The sequence below is a fragment of the Leptodactylus fuscus genome, chromosome 4 (assembly GCF_031893055.1).
Source record: "Leptodactylus fuscus isolate aLepFus1 chromosome 4, aLepFus1.hap2, whole genome shotgun sequence".
NCBI lineage: Eukaryota > Metazoa > Chordata > Amphibia > Anura > Leptodactylidae > Leptodactylus > Leptodactylus fuscus.
The window spans coordinates 52469573-52490317 of record NC_134268.1 but is presented as its reverse complement, the minus strand read 5'-3'; the positions used below and the strand labels follow the sequence as shown (position 1 = coordinate 52490317).

At 41.3% G+C, this 20745-nt stretch overlaps 1 protein-coding gene across 3 annotated transcripts in view; it reads left to right on the top strand.

The window, feature by feature from the left end:
- Positions 1 to 20745, top strand: part of MTFR1 (mitochondrial fission regulator 1) — a 38389-nt gene that overhangs the window by 9425 nt on the left and 8219 nt on the right. For all 3 annotated transcript variants that reach the window (XM_075270458.1, XM_075270456.1, XM_075270455.1), the window contains exons 3-6: positions 171 to 316; positions 1815 to 1913; positions 11159 to 11271; positions 17381 to 17616. In XM_075270458.1, the coding sequence (XP_075126559.1) occupies positions 251 to 316; positions 1815 to 1913; positions 11159 to 11271; positions 17381 to 17616 (514 nt within the window). In that variant the 5' untranslated portion in view covers positions 171 to 250. The remainder of the gene's footprint in view (positions 1 to 170; positions 317 to 1814; positions 1914 to 11158; positions 11272 to 17380; positions 17617 to 20745) is intronic.

Below are 20745 nucleotides of genomic sequence, written 5' to 3'. Positions count from 1 at the left end.
TATTACATAATCCAACCCTAAAATGCATAAATGACCTTGATGAAGAAATCCTATAAATAGTAAGATGCTTGCTTTGTAAGAGGCGTCTGGCTGCGGTATTTTGTCTGGTTGCTATAAGCAGCTCTCCTTATAGGGCCGGCAGAAATAACGGTTTACATTTGTCTTTCCAGCTTGACTATGGAACAGCAGCGTCCCAGTACTCTCAGGCTGTTTATACAGGGCTCTCTGTGCAAAGATTTACTGCTGTCCGATGCTGCACTGGATTTTATGTCTGGTTAGGATGGTTCTACAGCAAGTATCCTACAACATGGAATCGGTAAGTTCTGCTGTCAGATGGCGACAAAACTGAGACACGTAAATGAACTGCGGAATTACAAGGCCTTAATACATTACTGGAAATCTATAAGTAGGCAGTTATTGTATTGAGAAGACTTCAGGTAACTATCTGACTGCCGGCACAACCAATAATATGTTATTGATGACCTATCCTAAGAATAGTTCATCAATATCAGAAAACCCCTCTAAACTTCCTATTGTAAATGACCAAAATAATGGGTGAGGAACAATAGAAAATATGGATTTAATGTTCAGCTGAAGAAACTGTAAAACATTACAACTCTGAATCTCCAAAAACAATTAATGTTGTAAGTGTGTTAGCGGGATTGGTGTAAAGATCTAACATGCTAAATAAATCCTCCTATGATCCTCGGTATACTCAGCATTTTGCTTTTCTCAGCATGTGGCAAGGTCCTCTGCTTGTGTCTAAGGCCCCGTTCGCACGGGGCAAGAGGGGGCGGATTTTGGCGCGGAATCCACATCATAATACACCACCTCACAATGGTGGTCTATGTAAACCACTAGCGTTTTTTTTTTTCGCTAGCAGCATGTTGCCCCTAGCGGAAAAAAGAAACGAGCTGCCATTTCTTTAGGCGAAATCCGTGGCTGATTCAGCCGCATTCATTTGGGCCTAATCCCGAGTGGAAAGCCGTGACAGGATGCCATGCACTGCACCGGCATCCCATTGCGGCAGCCACGACGGAATATGCACATGAAATTGCGTGTGAACTAAGCCTAACCTTAACAAGCTGCAGTGGTAGACACTTGCTCTGCCTACTTTAGGATTGCATGGTTTACGCAGGTTTATGATCTCTCTAGAGCTGGCCATACATATTAGATGTGTATATATCTATACACATATACAGAGAGTGAGGGAGAAAGCGTTACAGCCAAAAGTGAGAATAGCCCAGTCAGTCATTGGGGCAGATTTATGAAAACCATATAAAAGCAAAACTATCCATACCAACCAATCACAGTGCAGCTTTCATTTTTCAGGAGCAGAATGTGGACTGAAAGCTGTGCTGTGATTGGTTTCTATGGAAAACTAAGATTGTTTTGCTTTTAGACCATTTTAATAAACTTCACCATTACGCTCAACTCTATATGTCACTAGTACTATAATGGCCTACCAATGGAAAACAGAACAGAGAAAACATTCATACTAGTCATATGGGTCTATTCACACTAGCATCATGACTTCCATTACTAATGAAGAAGTTACTCTGTACGGCCCCTTATGGCATAGTCCAGTGTCCTGGCAGACTTGAGAAATATCAGCCTGGCCGCAGCTTTCCCAGGCACTTTAGGCTGTTTTCTGGTCATATCCCTGACTTCAGTATGAAACGAAATAGGTTTCATTAACATCACCATCAAAATGTCCCATTATATAAATACTATTGGTTACTTGGCATTGAAACCTTTCTGCTGCTGGCCTGACTCCAGTGCTATATATCTCATGTACTTGATTTTTATTTCAGGCACTTTGGTCTGGAAAATCTTATGGGTCCTCGCGAAGTATCGTCCGGAAAATTGGCTCTAATCTCCCCATCATACAGTCGCCGAGAGTTCATTTCCAGGTATGAGGCCTGTCCATGCTGAGTAGATGTAAGGCGACAATGGCTTTGAACCCCGTAGTGACCAGCTCAGGGCCTGATGTGCACGTATGGTCTTTGTCTATTGCAGTTTTTTTTTTATAATAGTCTGCGTTGGCCTGTCAGGCCTGTGTTGTTCTATAGCTGCCTCTCTTTTTATGTGCACTGATGTACTATGATGGATGAGTCAGCCAAGCAGTCAGTGTGCATTTCTATCATTTGTTTCAGCAAATATAACTTACTTATTGTGCAATGAAAACTTAATTACCGTATATACTCGAGTATACACCAAATTTTTCAGCACAGTTTTTGTGCTGAAAAAGCCCCCCTTGGCTTATACTTGAGCTAGCAAAAAAAAAATAAAAAATCAATGTATAGAATCTCCCATACAGTAGCGGGAAAAAAAAAAAAGAAGAAGCTATAAATTTTTTTTAAAAGTTCTAAATCCCTCCTTTCCCTAGAATAGACACAAAAGTAGAAAATTACTGTGAAACACAAACACATTAGGTATCCCTGTGTCTGAAAGTGCCCAGTCTACTGAATATAGGGGATCTGCAGTGCTCCTGTTCCATCGGGAAGGGGTTAATAGGATCGTTGCAGATCCCCTATATTCAGCCAGGCGGAATTCCAAGTGGGGGAAAAAAAAAAACTCAGTCCTCAAGCTCAGGGAAGGGACAGACAGAGAACCAAAACATCCCCTCCCCTTTCCCAGCACCTACTGCACCCAAAAACTCCAACCATTTAAATTTTTTAAATTTTCCAGTAGCTGCTGCATTTCCCCCCCCCCCCCCCCATTTTCCCGGCTTATACTCAAGTCAACACGTTTTCCCAATTTTTTGTGATAAAATTAGGGGCCTTGGCTTATATTCGGGTCGGCTTGTACTCGAGTATATACGGTATTTTATAATTTCTGCATCAGTTTCCCAGTGTCTTCTTGATGTTTGCTTCCAGTGGGTTGAAAGACTTATCCAGAACCCCATGTATTTTGGTACTGATGACTTATCCACAGTCTAGGTCATCAGTATTTGATTGATAGGGGTCCAATGCCATGACATATGTTGCATGTATACGTAGGATAATTCTACTAAAATATACTTCCAAAAATGACTTGCTGCCCACTCAGGTTCTTTGTATTGAATATTGGATTTTGGGCTGGTTCTGATACCAGGTCACATGATTGGATCCAGATGCTGGGAGTTGTTTCTGATCATGTGACCTGGTTTGGACAAGCCCTGAAGCCGGAGATTCAACACACAAAACACCCAGGCAAGCAGTAATAAAATGGCCCTGGAAAACCCCTTTAAGCTTGACCATTCTTGGTCATATGTTCTTGTGAGGTTTGTGGGACATCGGTGAATGCTGTGAAGCCTAATAGGTTGTAATAAGCGCTTCCAAACCAGACAGATACCTGTAGGAATAGGTAGAAACCTCAGTCTGTGTGTGACATGTATGGATGGAGTCTAGGAAAGTATTGACTCAGTCTGAGTAAAGCTCGACTGTTCCTTGGTCCAATAGCTGTTAACTCACTAAAACTGCTCTGTGAGCGCCGTCTTAGGAATATACTGCTGCCATATAGTGTGGCCCAGTGCAAAGCAGAAGTCTATGGTCTTCTATACCCGTACATTCCACTAAGTCATAGTGTCCTATGACAATACTGGAGGTTTAATGATGTCGCTGTTATACGTGTGTGTAGGTGAGAGAAGAATTTCCAGTGCCATGGTTTCCTATGGTGATTATTCAGGAGACGAAAGTGGGAACGCTGTGAATACTTGGGCTGTGGAGTCCAGACAATACGTCTTTGTTCTGCTTACGTCCTAAATGTTGATCATAAGACAGTGAGCATATTGTACAGACAGAGGAATACAAATGTGTATTTAGTTGTGATGAAGCGATACCTGGCCTGTGCACGCTGTTGTGTATACTGGGAGCATTCACATGGCCAGGTTTTATATAGAAAGTGCTTGTTCATGTTAGACAACCGTCTAGTCATTTAGGTTTCAGAGACTGCAGACCAGTTAAAGGGAAACTCATCCGTTTCAACACCCCTGAAGTACTGTCACCACTAAATAGCATATAGGATGGTATAACACAATTTCTGAAGGTAGGCATATATATACACAGAGGAGTGGGGTGTTAGATGCAAAATAGATGGAGAACAGAACACAATGTAAATAAACATATATATCAATTCCCAGGAAAGTTCTCTGGGTTTATAGCTTCTTTGATCAGTGACGTGTTGTCTAGTGGTTGTAAAACGTCATAAAACCCTGTGCCTGATTTAACCCCCTTTGGAGCGTGTCAAAGTTCACCATAAGTTTAACCTCCCGTATGAGGCGATCTTTTCTGCTCTTGAAATTCCCTCTCAGTACCAGGATCTTCATATCCTGGGCCATAGAATGATTTTGATTGCAGAAGTGTTTTGGCACAGGGAGGTCCATTCTCTGTTCTCTAATCGTATGTCTGTGTGAGTTCATCCTCATCCTAAGTGACTGTCCTGTCTCACCTACATACAGGCCCTCAGGACACTTAGTACACAATATCAAATACACTACATTAGGTGTGCTGCAGGTGAAGTTACCTGGGATCTTGTAGTGTCGATCGGAGTTCGGGATCTTTATTTTGTCTGTAGTCAGTATGTGCGGGCAGGTCTTGCACCTCTTATTTCCACATGGAAATGTTCCTTTGTTATAGCAGCTCACTGTCACCTCTAACTAACACCCAGCGTTAGGCAGTATATACTCTATGGGCACCATTTGTATAACAGTATACACTGTTGTACACATGGCTTTACTATTTACTACTTAGCATATGCAGTGCTGTCCTCATAGTATGGGGAGAGCATTATATACAGCCTATGCTGTAAGGAAAACGGTGTATACAGCTTACTACACAGTATCATTATATAACCACTGCTGCCGACCCATATATAATACATTAAGCATTCTGCTTCTATGTGTCTTTAATGGACACATGTATGATACATGAGCAGAGTGTGTAATATATTACTGGTATATACAGGCTGGTGGCCTTAGTTATTTACACATGTACACAATGGGCATATGAGCAGGGTCGTCTAATGTAATATACGCATAACAGCAATTACCATACAGTACAGACCAAAAGTTTGGACACCTTCTCATTCAAAGAGTTTTCTGTATTTTCATGACTATGACAATTGTAGATTCATCAAAACTATGAAGTAACACGTGGAATTATATACTTAACAAAAAAGTGTGAAACAACTGAAAGTACGTCTTATATTCTAGGTTCTTCAAAGTAGCCACCTTTTGCATTGATTACTACTTTGCACACTCTTGGCATTCTCTTGATGAGCTTCAAGAGGTAGTCACCGAAATGGTCTTCCAACAGTCTTGAAGGAGTTCCCAGAGATGCTTAGCACTTGTTGGCCCTTTTCCTTCACTCCAGCTCACCCCAAACCATCTCGATTGGGTCCAGGTCTGGTGACTGTGGAGGCCAGGTCATCTGGCGTAGCACCTCATCACTCTCCTTCTTGGTCAAATAGTCCTTACACAGCCTGGAGGTGTTTGGGGTCATTGTCCTGTTAAAAAATAAATGATGGTCCAACTAAACGCAAACCAGGTAGAATAGCATGCTGCTGCAAGATGCTGTGGTAGTCATGCTGGTTCAGTATGCCTTCAATTTTGAAGAAATCCCCAACAGTGTCACCAGCAAAGCGCCCCCACACCATCACACCTTCTCCTCCATGCTTCATGGTGGGAACCAGGCATGTAGCGTCCATTCGTTCACCTTTTCTGTGTCGCACAAAGACACGGTGGTTGGAACCAAAGTTCTCAAATTTGGACTCATCAGACCAAAGCACAGATTTCCACTGCTCTAATGTCCATTCCTTGTGTTCTTTAGCCCAAACAAGTCTCTTCTGCTTGTTGCCTGTCCTTAGCAGTGGTTTTCTAGCAGCTATTTTACCATGAAGGCCCGCTGCTGCACAAAGTCTCCTCTTAGCAGTTGTTGTAGAGATGTGTCTGTTGCTAGAAGTCTGTGTGGCATTGACCTGGTCTCTAATCTGAGCTGCCGTTAACCTGCGATTTCTGAGGCTGGTGACTTGGATGAACTTATCCTCCGCAGCAGAGGTGACTCTTGGTCCTCCTTTCCTGGGGCGGTCCTCATGTGAGCCAGTTTCTTTGTAGCGCTTGATGGTTTTTGCAACTACACTTAGGGACAATTTCAAAGTTTTCCCAATTTTTCGGACTGATTGACCTTCATTTCTTAAAGGGGCTCTATCACTGGGAAAAGTCATTTTTATCTAAACACATCCTTGCATAGGCTTTAGAAAGTCTATTCCACACTTACCTTTTGTATGTAAATTGCCTCAGTGGTTTCTGAATAAGTCCGTTTTTATTCATATGCTAATGAGCTTCCAGCCAGCACAGGAAGTTCTCAGCAGCCTCCTCTATCCTATTATCTTCTATGTGTGTGAAGCAAACAGGAAGCTGAGTCGTCATCAGCAGCAGCAGTCTCCCATAGGAAACAACAGGAGAGGTGTGCGGGTCATTCCGTGTCAAGTGAACCAATGATTTTTCCCTCTATATTTTTAATTCTTTTGAGATTTTGTTATTTGGTAATAGTGTGTCAGAGAATGCAAAATGTGAAGAAAAAAAATTCTAGAATTTTTTTTTGATTTTTAATTGATTTTCAAAGTTCAGAAAAAGTTCGAATTTCTGTGTTGCCTGCCTTTACATTTCTCCTCATAACTTAGGCTAGAAAAAAGATAGAGAAACAAAATAAACGCCATGCTACTCAGAACTATACAGGCTTTCACCAAATATGTCACAAGAGTATCTTTGTTAATATTTTACCCATGTGAACACAAACGCAAAATTTTAAAACACATTTCTGGAAAAAAACGTTTTATTTAAAAAATTTTAAAAAAATGCACATGGGCCTGCTATGCCCTTAGCCACATCTGTACCAAAATTCAAGTTGGGATCGCGATGGGATAATATTTTAAAATATAACTATTACAGTGTCATTCCGAAAATCTTGAATTCAGATCTGTTCAGCCTGTGGTCTAAAAGTGTGGGGTCTGTATGTGAGATGTGTACAGAGAATGATCCACCTCACAAAATTTTAATGTTAACTAGTTTCAGACTAGCAGTATACAGGTCCTGTAATATGACACTAGAGTGGGACCATCTCTCTCAGAGGTGTGTTTCTGGTAGGACACTTATTGTAGTTCACCTCAGATAACCACAAGAAGGGAGGTTCCAATCTTCATGTTTGATGCATGTCCCTTATTATTAAAGGTAGAGTAATTAATACAGAAGTCATGTTGTTATGTTCTCATATTGCATTGCTCAGTATATGTTGATGCAGTCACTGATGTAAGGAATGACTGAGGACTTGATGCTAATGTACAATTACTAGGTAGTATGGAAGGACAAGATTACATTTCACTCACTAGAAAGGACAAATTGATGATAAAAGGCCAGTAGTTTAAAAATGTCCTATTAATTGTTTGATTAGTTCATATTTTATAGAATGAGGATTTATCTACTGGACTATTTTTCTTAATAAATTACATGCTTAGTGATATAATAAAAAACAATTGTTACATGTAGAAATAGGTGTTAGAAATATTGGTTCTTGTACTCTTGTTAACATATAATTAGGATGAGACTATTTAGAAAATCGCTTTTTTCTTTCGGTTTGTTCAATGCATTCAGGTTGAAAATGCTGAACAAGTTGTGTTCTGATGATAAGATGTATTTGTTCTGGCACTTACAGTATTTGTTTTTTATGTTTTTTTATTGTTGCATATAAATGTTGAATGCAGCAAGTTGTAATTTGAAAAGAAAAAAGGAAGAAGCTCACACAAACATAAAATCAGATGATTCAAGGCCTAAAAAAATTTTTTAAAAAAAATTGATCTCAATTTGGTCCCAAGTTGAAAACCTGTACAAATATAACCAAAAACACAAGTAACACAAATGCATTTTTTCACAATTTTAAAACATACGTTTTTTTCACAATTGCGCATCAAAATTTTGAATTTGATTTCTCCAAAACAAAATATAAAGAAACATCATCTTGTGACATATCAAATGAAAGCCGGTACCGCTCTGAGAAGAATGATGCCTCTCCCACCTATTTAACTTAATTCTAGCCCAAGATATGTTAAAAAATGTAAAGCCATACCAGGCCAAAATTCACACTTTTTCAAAACTTTAGAAGTCTATAAAAAATTAACTGATGAAGAAAAAAATTCAAAACTTTTTATTTGTAATTAACTTAAGTTGTACTTCATAAAAAATAAAAAAAAAAAAAAAAAAAAAATCTAAAGACGTCAGGTAAAAAAAATATTCCTATTTGGATCACTTGATATGGAATGACCCGTGCACGATCTATCGTGCACCAGTCTAATTAGCATATGAATAAAAACGGACTTATTCAGAAACCACTGAGGCAATCTACATACTATAGGTAGGTGTGGAATAGACTTTCTAAAGGCTATGCAAAGGTGTGATTAGTTAAAAATGACTTTTCCTAGTGATAGAGCCCCTTTAACCACTTCCGGACCGCCCATAGACTATATACGTCCGGATAGTGGTTGTCTAGTTCTGCCAGGACGTACCTGTACGTCCACCAGAACACAGCAGCTGCACGGAGACCGTGTAGCTGCTTTCACTAGGAGCTGGCTGTAACTTCAGCCGAGCTCCCAGAGAGATAGCAGGGAAGATTTATTACCTGCTCTGCTATCTCCATCGCTGTGTATACAGCACTCAATGAGCGCTGTATACATAGCTATGGACTCAGCCATAAATTAGCTGCCCTCTGACCCAGCAGACATGTGATCTGCCGGGAGCAGTGTCCTGCAGAGCTTCTGGGTCCTACAGGACTCAGATCAGCTCTGTATACCATGTAGCAGTGTGCAAGAGGTTGGATTTCTCCTGTAACTGAGATTAAATGTAGCATCCTCAGTTATAGGAGAAATCAGCCTCAAGTACAAAAAAAAAAGTGATCAGATGTCCCCAAAGGTCTCTTATCACCTTATAGGGACACAATCTGGGAAAAAAATAAAATAAAAATATAATAAAAAAGTTTTAAAAAAAATGTAAATAAAATAATAAAAAAATAAATAAATAATACGCTAATAAAACGCCGTTATTAAAGGTTATAGCCCCACCCCCGACGACACCATACAAAATAAAAATTACCGTAACGGAGAGGAAAAACTATATTATAAAGCTTTTCAGTGACACTTTGTGTTATTAAATAAAAAAAAAATTATAAATTGAAAACCAGACACAATTTCCCTCCTATTTTGTTTATATTTTCCTGGATATAAAAAAAATTAAAACACATTTGAAAATAAAAATAACATAAAAATAAAGCCCTATGTGTCCCCGAAAAAAGACGCAAAAATTAGTTGACTAAGACATACGAGAAAAATTTTACAGACCTCAAAACCGCACATACAAAATAAACCTAAAATGTGTCTGGTCCTGGACCACAAATTGGCCCGGTACTGAAGTGGTTAAAGTAATGATGGCCACTCGTTTTTCTTTACTTGGCTGTTTTTTTTCTTGCCATAATACAAATTCTAACAGTCTATTCAGTAGGACTATCAGCTGTGTATCCATCTGACTTCTGTCCAAACTTTTGGTCTGTACTGTATATACCTGTGTACATAGCGGTACAGATGTGTTTTACGTATACCTGGAGGTACTGTAGGGAAGTTACATTGCTGCTATTTGTGTCTCGCCCCACCACAAGTTCGCACTAGAAGGGGAGCATGGCTGTCCTCATGTTCTATTGTCTCACACTGCCAGTTGCTATCAGGTACGTCTCTGTACACTATCCCGTCAGAATCGCTGATAATTTCTGACGGCATAGCGCACAGTTAGTGACTTATCTGTGGCAGGCAATGTGAGCTAATGGAACATAATAATATAACTGTTACAGCAGATAACACCCTAAAGTTGAGAAAAATACTTGCTAGTATCCCAAAAAATATGACCATGCATATTATCTGTATTTGTGTTTGATGGTGTATCTACTGCTGTTGTGTGTATACTGTATATTTCTCACTAAACCTTCTATAACTGCTATATCTCTCCTTACCTGCTTCCTGTTCTATAAAGGAGCAAGCTTCTGAACCACCGTAGGTCAGTGCTCATAGAGTGCTGCATGTTCCCAGTCCGTGCTCTCATGCATGTTTGTTATGTGACTTGCTAGTGGGGTTTGTATATTCCTGTGTTTTATGTTGTACCTAACTCTACGTACACCTTATATTCCATGCTTAGCAATATTACTTCTCAAACCTTCCATAATGTACAACATCTCTATAATGGCCATGTAACTACAGCAGGGGAAATGACTGACTGGCCACAGCTTCAAGTGAACCTGTCACCAGGTTTAAGCTGCCCTATCTGTGGGCAACATAAAGGGGTGACAGAGGTCCTGATGCCAGCGCTGGGTCACTTGGTTTCTTGCAATAGAACTGGTAAAAGCAGTGTTTGTTTTCTAAAGTGTCCTGTCAATGCTTTGTGTCCTCTGAGTCCTCTATATTCAGGATTTCTGGCTCAGCCTACATTTATCTGCCTGTGACAGCCTTCTCGCTATATACAGTGTAGGGAGAAAGCTGTCCATCAGCAGAGCACACTGTTACTCCTGTTTGAGTCACTCAAGGCAACTGGTATATGGTGATTTTTTTTTTTTTTTTTTTATGCAAGAAAGCATAGTGACACCATGTTGGAATCGGATTCCTTGTCACAGCTTTATGCCACCCACGTGTAGGGCAGCATACACCTGGTGACAGATACCCTTCACTCTGTAACAGCTGATTGTCGTAAGGTTTCCAAAGCTGGATCCCCAGCGATCAGCTGATCTCTGGGCTGGTTTCATTGCAAAAAAAACACCCCGAACATTCAGCAGTTCCGTTATAGCTGTGGCCGCACAGATCTCTGCAGCAGGTATGCCGTGTCCTTCATTGATGTATCATTACATTACTTATATCATCTTTGTTTCCTACTACTTGGAGGTGTTACACTACTAAGACATGAGCACTGGTGACTTACGTGTGGGGATAACCATTTATTGCATGTCTTATTCTGTGTATACAGTCATTCAGCAATTACAATAACTCATTGTTTCTATAGTCATTGTACATAAAGCTGGGGTGGTGCTGCATGGTAATGCCCTGGAGTTTTGTATCATGCATAGTAATTCTTATTAGAAATCTTTTTTTTCAGCTTATTCCATATCCTGTATCAATAAATGGCAGCAATCCACACGGAGCCATAGCTTCATTTGCTGATGTAGGATGGGTCGCAGATGATGAGGGAGAAGCTTTTGCAAGACTCAGGTGAGTGTTGAATTATGATAAAAGGTAAATCCCCAATATTGTGCGACTGTAGTGGATTCCCTTTTTATTGTTTTATGCCAAGTAGTTGGAAAAGACTTGTGGGGGATACTAGTCTGAGTTTCAAAAGGTTTTTTTGTTTTAATGCATATCTCCAACATAAAGAGACTTTCCAGAAATGAATACTACAAGACGAGAAGCTTTGTGATACTGTATGTTGTATTAAAATGCATTCTTCCCTATTTCCTTCACTATGCCTGTTATCACTGCTATAAAATCCATATCCAGGGACGAAACTCACTGTTGGCCTTGCAAACAGATTAGGTTACACCTAACATTGACGTTTATGGAGAGGGGAATACTGCTTGCTTTGCTATGATTAGCAGGCAACACATTACTTAATAGACCGTAACATCTCTTCTTTCCTTTAGGACAAACCTCCTCCCCTTTCCTTAGACTTCTAAGTTAAAGAGGACCTTACATCAGATCGGGCACAGGCAGTTTTATATACTGCTGGAAAGTTGACAGTGTGCTGAATTCAGCGCACTATCAGCTTTCCCGATCTGTGCCCCGGGTAAAGCGCTATCGGTCCCGCTACCGTAGCGCTTTACAGTCAGAAGGGCGTTTCTGACAGTTAGCCAGGGACGCCCTTCTTCCCAGCAGCGCCTATAGCGCTGTACTGTGTGAGGGGGGAGGAACGCCTCCTCCGTCTGCTCACACAGCTCGTCCATAGACGAGTATTATCAAGAGAGGGAGGGGGAGTCCTCCCCGCTCGCACAGCGATATAGGCCCTGCTGGGCAGAAGGGCGTCCCTTGCTAATTGTCAGAAATGCCCTTCTGACTGTAAAGCGCTACGGTACCGGGACCGATAGCGCTTTACCCGCGGCACAGATTGGGAAAGCCGACAGTGCGCTGAATTCAGCGCACTGTCAGCTTTCCAGCAGTATATAGAACTGCATGTGCCCAATCTGATGAAAGGTCCTCTTTAAGTGAAATTAAATGTGTGTGTGAGTCTATCTCCTCTTTGGATACAGGTTCTATTAGTGATGAAACTTAGTGAAGGGAGGAAAGCAGTCTGATAAATTATTGAGCTATGCTTAAAAGAGGACCTTTCACCACCTCCACCAAGTCATTGCTGCCGCTCCATTGATTCCAGCACTGTTGGAATTTTCGCTTTAGCGCCCATGATTCCTGAGCAATGAGTGAGTTAGTTTTGGTACCTGCTGTGCTATTTAAGCTCATGGACGGTGACAGGCAGGGGATAAGATAAGATAATCCTTTAATAGTTCCACAGTGGGGAAATTACAGTATGTTACTGCAGCATAGTAATACAGATATAGGATAATACACAGTAATATATTACGGAAGTAGACACCCATATGCTGAGAAGAGAAGATATAATAGGAGTCCATAGCAGCTAAGGAACAGAAGAAAGAAGGAAGACATCATAATCATTAGTTCTCTGTGTGGAGTGATCTTCGCTTGGTCTGATGTAGATTATACAGCCTGGTCGCGTTTGGAAGGAAAGTCTTGCGATAGCGCTCCTTCTCACATTTGGGGTGAAGTAGATGGTCACTTACAGTGCTGCCAAGTGCCATCAAGGTCTCATACATGGGGTGGGATTTGATTTAGAGCTCCACTAAGAGGCCGTCAGTGTCAGAGTCACAGCCATTACCTGCTCCTGCCTGATACCGCCCTCCTGATAGTTCAGAGTCTAAATAGCATAAAAAGACTGATTGCTTGGGAATGGTGGGGGCCAGAGAAAAAAAATTCCAACTAAGCTGGAATCAGTAGAGCGGTGCCTATTAGTTGAGGTGAAGAGCTGGACTTGTTGGAGGTAGTGAAAGGTCCTCTATAACCCCTTTACGACTGGCCCATAGTAAAACTACGTCGGCACTGACAGGTCCTTCCTGACTGCCCTTTAGTAAAATTACGTCAGGCATTCAGGGAAGGATTCCCAGTCAGTGCCGACGTGCAGCCTGTGTCTCCAGCCTGTAACATTGATTCAGCAGTGAAATCATTGCTGAATCAAGTGTCCTAAAAGGGACACATAAAAAAGTTAAACAAAAAGAGTGAAAAATAAATAGTGTTTGAAAAAAAAATGAATAAAGTTATAAAGCCCCCCAAATCCCCTTTTTTCTATAGAAAATGAGTTATGTAAAAAAAAAAAACACCTAAAAATTAATAAAAACAATACATATCTGGTATCGCCACGTCCGTAACAATCTGTCAATAAAACTGAAATAATATTTAATGTATACGGTGAATGTCGGGGAAAAAAAAATGGAAAAAAAACCCCGCCGGAAGTAGCGATTTTTCGCCTTCTCACCTTAGAAAATATGTTATAAAAAGTGATCAAAAAGTCAAATACACCCCACAACAGTACCAATAAAAAGCGCAGGTTGTCCCGCAAAAAATAAACCCCCAACCAACACTGTCAACCGAAAAATAATGTTACGCCTCTCAGAAGATGGTGATGCAAAAATCACTGATTTATGTCCCCAAATGTGTTTTTGTTCTGCAGAATTAGTATTGCATAAAAAAATACTATAAATGAGGTATCGCCGTAACCGTACCGACCCGCAGAATAAAGGTCACATATTACTTATACTGTACGCTGCATGGTGCAAAATTTAAAAGGTAAAATGAAATGCCAGAATTGATTTTATTTTTTTTAATCCAGCAAAAAAGAGTTAATAAAATGTATTCAATAGATTGTAGGCACCCAAATATGGTGTCATTACAAAATACACCTCATCCCGCAAACAACAAGCCCTTATATGGCCACGTCACCAGAAAAATAAAAAATATAGCATCTACCAATGTGAAGACAAAAACCCTCAAAATCGCCAAATTATTAGAACACAACTGGCTGCGGCAGAAAGGGAAATATATAACCTGTGCGAGCGTATATCAGGGGACACCCCAGATTTAGAGCTTATGAGGGAACAGACACCAGAAGTGACCCCCAAAGTGACCCCCAGAGTGACTCCCCCAATCATAGGAGCTACTGGGACATAGTAGGGAATTTGGTGTTTGCAATGTCCTCCGCACCGCTTATATATTCCCTCTTCGCCATCCGCTGTGCAGTCACGTCCGGGATATTAATACTCACTACACCCCCTAATAAATTCTTTGAGGGGTGCAGTTTTCAAAATGGGGTCACTCCTTTGGGGAATCCACTTTTCTGGTACCTTACCGGCTCTACAAACATGACATGGCGTCCAGATACCAAACATCTGAATCTGTACTCCAAAAGTCTGTTATCTGGAGTACACCAGTGTCATACATGTGGGCATACACCACCATTTGGGTGCACAGCAGGGCTGTGGATGTGTAGGAGCGATATGTGCTTTTGGAGTGCAGATTTAGATTGTTGATGTTTGGACACCATGTCACATTTGCAGAGACCCTAAAATTGCCATTACAAAATGGGGTCACTTCTTGGGCAATTCCAGTTTACTGGCACCTCCAGGGCTCTGCAAAAACTTCATGGCGCCCAGAGGGTCCCTCTAAATCTGTACCCAAAAAGCGCAATGCTCCTTCCTTTCTGAGCCCTGCTTTGTGCCCAAGCAGCAGTTTACACCCACACATATAATGTTTTGCCCCTCGGGATGGCCCCTTAATAGTTTTAGGAGTGCAGGTCTCTGACCACAAAGTGTACATTTTTGAACACGGGAGAAATGGGGTCATCTATTTTAGGGTGTTTTTCTTCATTTTTATGTGCAAAAAACACTGACTATAAAATGACACTTTTGTGTAAAAAAAAAAAAAAAAAAAAAAAGTTTTTTTTGTTTGATGCAAATTTTCTCAAAACTTATGGGGTCAAAGTACTCACTATACCCCTCAATGAATACCTCAAGGGGTCTAGTTTATAAAATGGTGTCATTTATGGGGGTTTTCAATTGCTTTGGTAACTCAAATCTTGTTCAAATGTGCAAAGGGCCTAAAATATCTGCAAGCAAAATTTGTGTTTTGCAATCCATTTGGCCCTCCCTACCTCTTAGGCCCTACTATATGTACGTACATAGGACTAAGGCCACAAAGTGTACTTTTTTTTTTTTAACACGGGAGGAGTGGGGTGATATATTTTGGGGTGTGTTTCTTCTTTTTGATGTGTTGTGTGCAAAAACAACTGGCTTTAAAATGACACATATTTGAAGAAAATGAAAATGTCATTTTTTTTTGTTCATCATTTGTAATAATTCTTGCAAAACAATATTTGTTTGATCGAAATGCTCAGTATACCCCTCAAAGATACCTGAAGGGGTCTAGTTTTACAAATTGGGTCATTTAATGGGAGGTTCTGTCATTATGTCACCTATTCCTGTCTTCAAACATCGCTTGGTACAGGAAAAAATCACAAACTCAAAATTTCCAAAATTTGCTTATAAACTTGATAAACTTCTAAATTGTCTAAATTACTCAAATATGCTAAAATTATTTCAAATATGCTTGAAACACAAAAGGAACATTTGGAAGTATATAACGGCTAACTTTATTGCCCTGTATTATTGTGCATATGTGAATATTACAGCTGAAAATGGAAAACATTGAAAAAATGTCAAAATTTTCGGCATTTGCGAGGTTTTTTAATAAATTTACACAAGTTATATCAGTCTAATTTTACCTTCTCAGTAAAGTACAACATGTCACAAAAAAACAATATAAGAATCGCTTGGATGCGCTATACTGTTACAGAATTATTCATTGCCACACAGGGCAAATTTCCAAAATTTGGCTTGGTCATTAAGGTCCAAAACAGGCTGGTCACTAAAGGGTTAAGTGCAGATTTTGGTCCAAAGTTCACATTAAAGGGGATATTCTTGTTGTCAAAATGATAGAAACAGCAATGAAATCCAAGAGACTTTATTATATGTCGGAGTCTGCAGTGGTATCTGCACCATGAAAACAATACTACATTCTACTACGAACAGAAACTATTTTGCAGATGTCATCAGAGGTTAGGCTAGCGTCTATGGAAACATTGGATGGGAATATATTCATAAGAACAGATCACTGGCACTACTACTGGACTACTGTTTTAATATGTGCATAGCTGCAACGTCATATAGCGGTGCTCAGTGTGTGTGATGTCGTTAGGAACATATCTGAAACCACAGAATTTCAGTTTTCAGAAACATAGGGGCAAAAGCGCTCAAGCTGAATGATGGGACCTCTTAAAGGAGTATTCCCATGACGCTTGTTCACTAACCTGCAGGCTGTCGTGCTCTCTTCACTTCCTGCTTCTCTCGGCACATAGGTGGGCGGGGTTTCACTTGCACGGGATTGGTTGTAAATGAATTACCACAGTGTGAAGCTGATGTAGCAGAGCTGGATTTGAGTCAGTTTGCATTACATACAGAGGTAACTGACTCCCTGTCTCAGCCCTTATCAGCCAAATTCAATTAAACCGACTGATAAGAGCTCAGAAATCCCAGAGCTCATTCTCTGAGAAGCTCCACTACTTAAAAGACACAAACAGCTCAGAGCTGCTCCCAACCCCTCCCCCATGAGAGCAGGCAGCTACATCACTTGACAAATGAGCAGTTAATCCTAAGGGCCATAGAAAAGGAGTGTAAACAATGAAGTGAATAAATTAAGATAGAGGCCAAACAAAGCAGTTTTGCTGAAGCAGTGTATTAGGAAAAGTCTTAAATCCACATAAACTAACAGTATAGATAGGATCCTTGTGAGGGGACAACCCCTTTAAGCCTTGTTTGTCTTTGCTCAGCTCTCCACAGAGACACAAGTCCTAGACCACACAGTATGTGAGTGTCTAGACCCAACTGGTTGCATCTTGGAGCCAAGTAAAGCCAATCACAACCAAATGGATATAGCACTCAGCTCCAGCACTTCTTCCCCTTAGATTCAGCGATCGGTGGGTAGTCTCCGTACACAGACCTTCACCAGTCAGATCTCCCATGGCATGTCATATATTTTCTGAAACTGTAGGTATACTTTACATTCAGCATTAGAGATAACATCCTGCTCAACTGGATCCTCTGGATATTAACATGAGATATGATATGACCTAACTATATATATATATATATATATATAGATTTGTCTTTGGTTTTTTTTTTTTAACTAAACACAAACTGTCTTGCAGGACACAGAATAACTTGCACCACCCTCTGTCACTAGACGATGACTTGGCTCACATTGACAGACCATTACGGAGACAAGTATCTATGCCCGTTCTCATGAAAGAACAACCAGAAGTCAAGCCAGTAGCCAATGAAGAAGCTCTGCAGAAGATCAGCGCACTGGAAAGCGAACTTGCCAGCTTAAGAGCACAGATAGCCAAGATTGTCACCATCCAGGAGCAGCAGAACGTGGCAGCAGGTACGCCTTTTAAAAGGCATCACTTGAAGTTGGTCAAAGGGGTGGCAAAATTTTGAAAAGGGTGTTCTGTATCCCTGCGGGGAGAAAATACAAAGTCTGATATATCCAGCTATAACATAGGCTCTGTATAGCCCGAATATAGTTTGCTGATAATCCTACTAATATTATAAAGGTGAAAGTTTGTGGGTTTGTGTGTTTGTTCCTCAATCACAGCCAAAAGGCTGAATGGATTTTGTTGAAATTTCACACACCGACATATTGCCCAGGAAGGAAGGATAGGCTATGCTAAATGTGGGTCACTCACCACAAATCGCCACCGCGACCCTCAAAAGTTCACTCTGGCTCTGCTGTAGGAGCTGGCATTACGCCAGCCCAGGTCTTTCCACGCACCTCCTATTGGTGCATGGCAGGGTGTGGGCGGGCTATGGAGCCAGCAATGCTGCACTATACGTTGCCGGCGAAGTGTGGGCAGGGCAATTGACCGGGTTGACAGTAGTCAACATGGCAGCAGCCCTAACGGCGCCTCAGTCACAGCTGACCGAGTCGCCATGTCCTCCGCCAGCGCGTGGGCGCTGCGATGTTCCTTCTCCACTATGTTCCTTCTCCGCGCCGGCACCCGGACCAAGCTCCAGGGCCGGCATCACGTTGCTATGGCAGCTGGGAGCCTTGCGCAGGGTCCCCGGCCTGTTGGTCTTTCGCTCCTACTGCAGCCTATGCTACGTAGCCTGCAATTGAAGCGCCAGTATTGTGCAATGCATGGCATAAAAGTGGCACTTCTATTGCAGGCTATGCTATGTGGCCTGCAATCCAAGCGCCGGTATTATGCAATGCATATTATGCAGTGCCTGATATTCCCTAATCCATCCCAACCTGGCTTTGTTTTACCCCACAGGAAATCTTTTTTTCTTTAACCACTTCAGTACCGGGCCAATTTGTGGTCCAGGACCAGACACATTTTAGGTTTATGTTGTATGTGCGGTTTAGAGGGCTGTAACATTTTTCCCAGACTTCTCATTCAACTAATTTTTGCGTCTTTTTTCGGGGACACATATGGCTTTATTTTTATGTTGTTTTTTTTATTTTTGAATGTATTTTAATTTTTTTTATATCTAGGAAAATATAAACAAAATAGGAGGGAAATTGTCTGTCTGGTTTTCACTTTTTTTTTTTTTTTTTTTTTTTTTTAGTTTAATAACACAAAGTGTCACTGTAAAACTTTACAAAATAGTTTTTCCTCTCCATTATGGGAATTTTTATTTTGTATGGTGGTGTTGGGGCTATAACATTTTAACAACGGCATTGTATTGGCGTATTATTTAACTTTTTTTTTTAATTATTTAAAAATTTTTTATTTTTTTATATTTTTTTTCAGATGGTGTCCCCATAGGGTGATAAGAGACCTTTGGGGACATCTGATCACTTTTTTCTTTGTTAGAGAGGCTGATTTCTCCTATAACTGAGGCTGGTACATTTAGCCTCAGTTGTAGGAGGAATACAGCCTCCTGCACGTTGTATACACAGTATACAGAGCTGATCTGGGTCCTGTAGGATCCAGCAGCTCTTGTAAGACACTGAGCCCGACGGATCACGTGACCGCCAGGTCAGAGGGCGGCCGCATCATGGCGGCGCCCATAGCTGTGTATATAGCGCACATTGAGCGCTGTATACACAGCGATCGAGAAGGCAGGGAAGGGAATAAACCTTCCCTGCCTTCTCTCTGGGAGTTCCGGCTGACGTTACAGCCGGCTCCCGGTATCAGCCGCTGCACGATCTCATGCAGCTGCTGTGTTCTGGCAGGACATACTGGCACGTCCTGTCAGAACAAGGCAACCACTATCCGGACGTATAAAGTCTATGGGCGGTCCGGAAATGGTTAACCAGTTCAGTACTGTTTTTTTACCCTGGTTGATTTCTGGTTAATTTTTTTTTCATATACTGCGATTTTAAGGGCTATTTTTTTTCCCCCTGACAATTGGGGTTTTATTTTTTGTTAGGCCCAGTTCACATCAGCGTATGGGTTTCGTTCGGGGAGTCTTCTTGGGGACCCCCCCTGAACGGAAATCTAATCTGCATAAAAAAGCGATTACCTTAGGAATACAGTGGACCCCACCGGCTATAATGGGGTCCCTGTGTTTTCCACTTGAAAAATTTGGAGAGGAAAGTGCTGTTTGTGGGACTTTTCTCACTGCATTTTTCATGCAGAGAGGGGAACGGAATAGCCCAAATGCAGATGTGAACCGAGCCTTACCTTGTGTTTTTTCTTATTTGTATTAATATCTGAGAAAATGTTACCAAAAAAACCACTGCTTTTTAGATTTAAAAAAAAATAAAAATTCCTCCTGGTACAGTAATTGACTCTTGTTGTGTGGCTGGGGTCGGAGCTAGAACCTGTAACCTGAGGGTGCAAGCTCTAATACAGGGGTCCTCAAACTTTTCAAACGGGGGCCAGTTCATTGTCCCTCAAACCAGTGGAGGGCCGAAATATACTTTAAAAAAATTAAGATTATATACTCCACAGTAGCGCCCCCCCCCCATAGTATTATATGCTCCTCAGTACGATCCCCCACCCCACTGTAATATACTGTATACTCCTCATTACGCCCCCCCCCCAACCCCACTGTATTATATGTCCTTCATTACCCCCCCACTGTATTATATGCTCCTCATTACGCCCCCCACCCCACTGTATTATATGCTCATTATGCCTCCCACCCCGTGCAACCGCGGCTTACACTGACAAGCTTTCAATTGCTTGTGCAGCGATCCGCTCACTATCGGGGAATTGGATTCCCCATTAGTGAGCAATCCAGGTGATTACGTGCGGGACACATGCGTCGGGCCGGATAAATGTCCTCGACGGGCCGCATGTAGCCCGCGGGCCGTAGTTTGAGGACCCCTGCTCTAATACATCTGGACCACTGTTTTTAGTGCTGGTACAGAAGAAGGTGACTTATCTAGGAATGTGATTATGGGGGTAAATTGCGTGCCTGCTGCCATCTTGTTTTCTATGAACATAGAGTCCTTGGGCAGGAGGAGACCTTGAACTTTGGGGTTCTGTGGTAAGAAATGAGAATAAGTTTGGTTGGGGCCTCCAGGCTATGGCATGTTAAAGATTTCTTCAGAAAATGG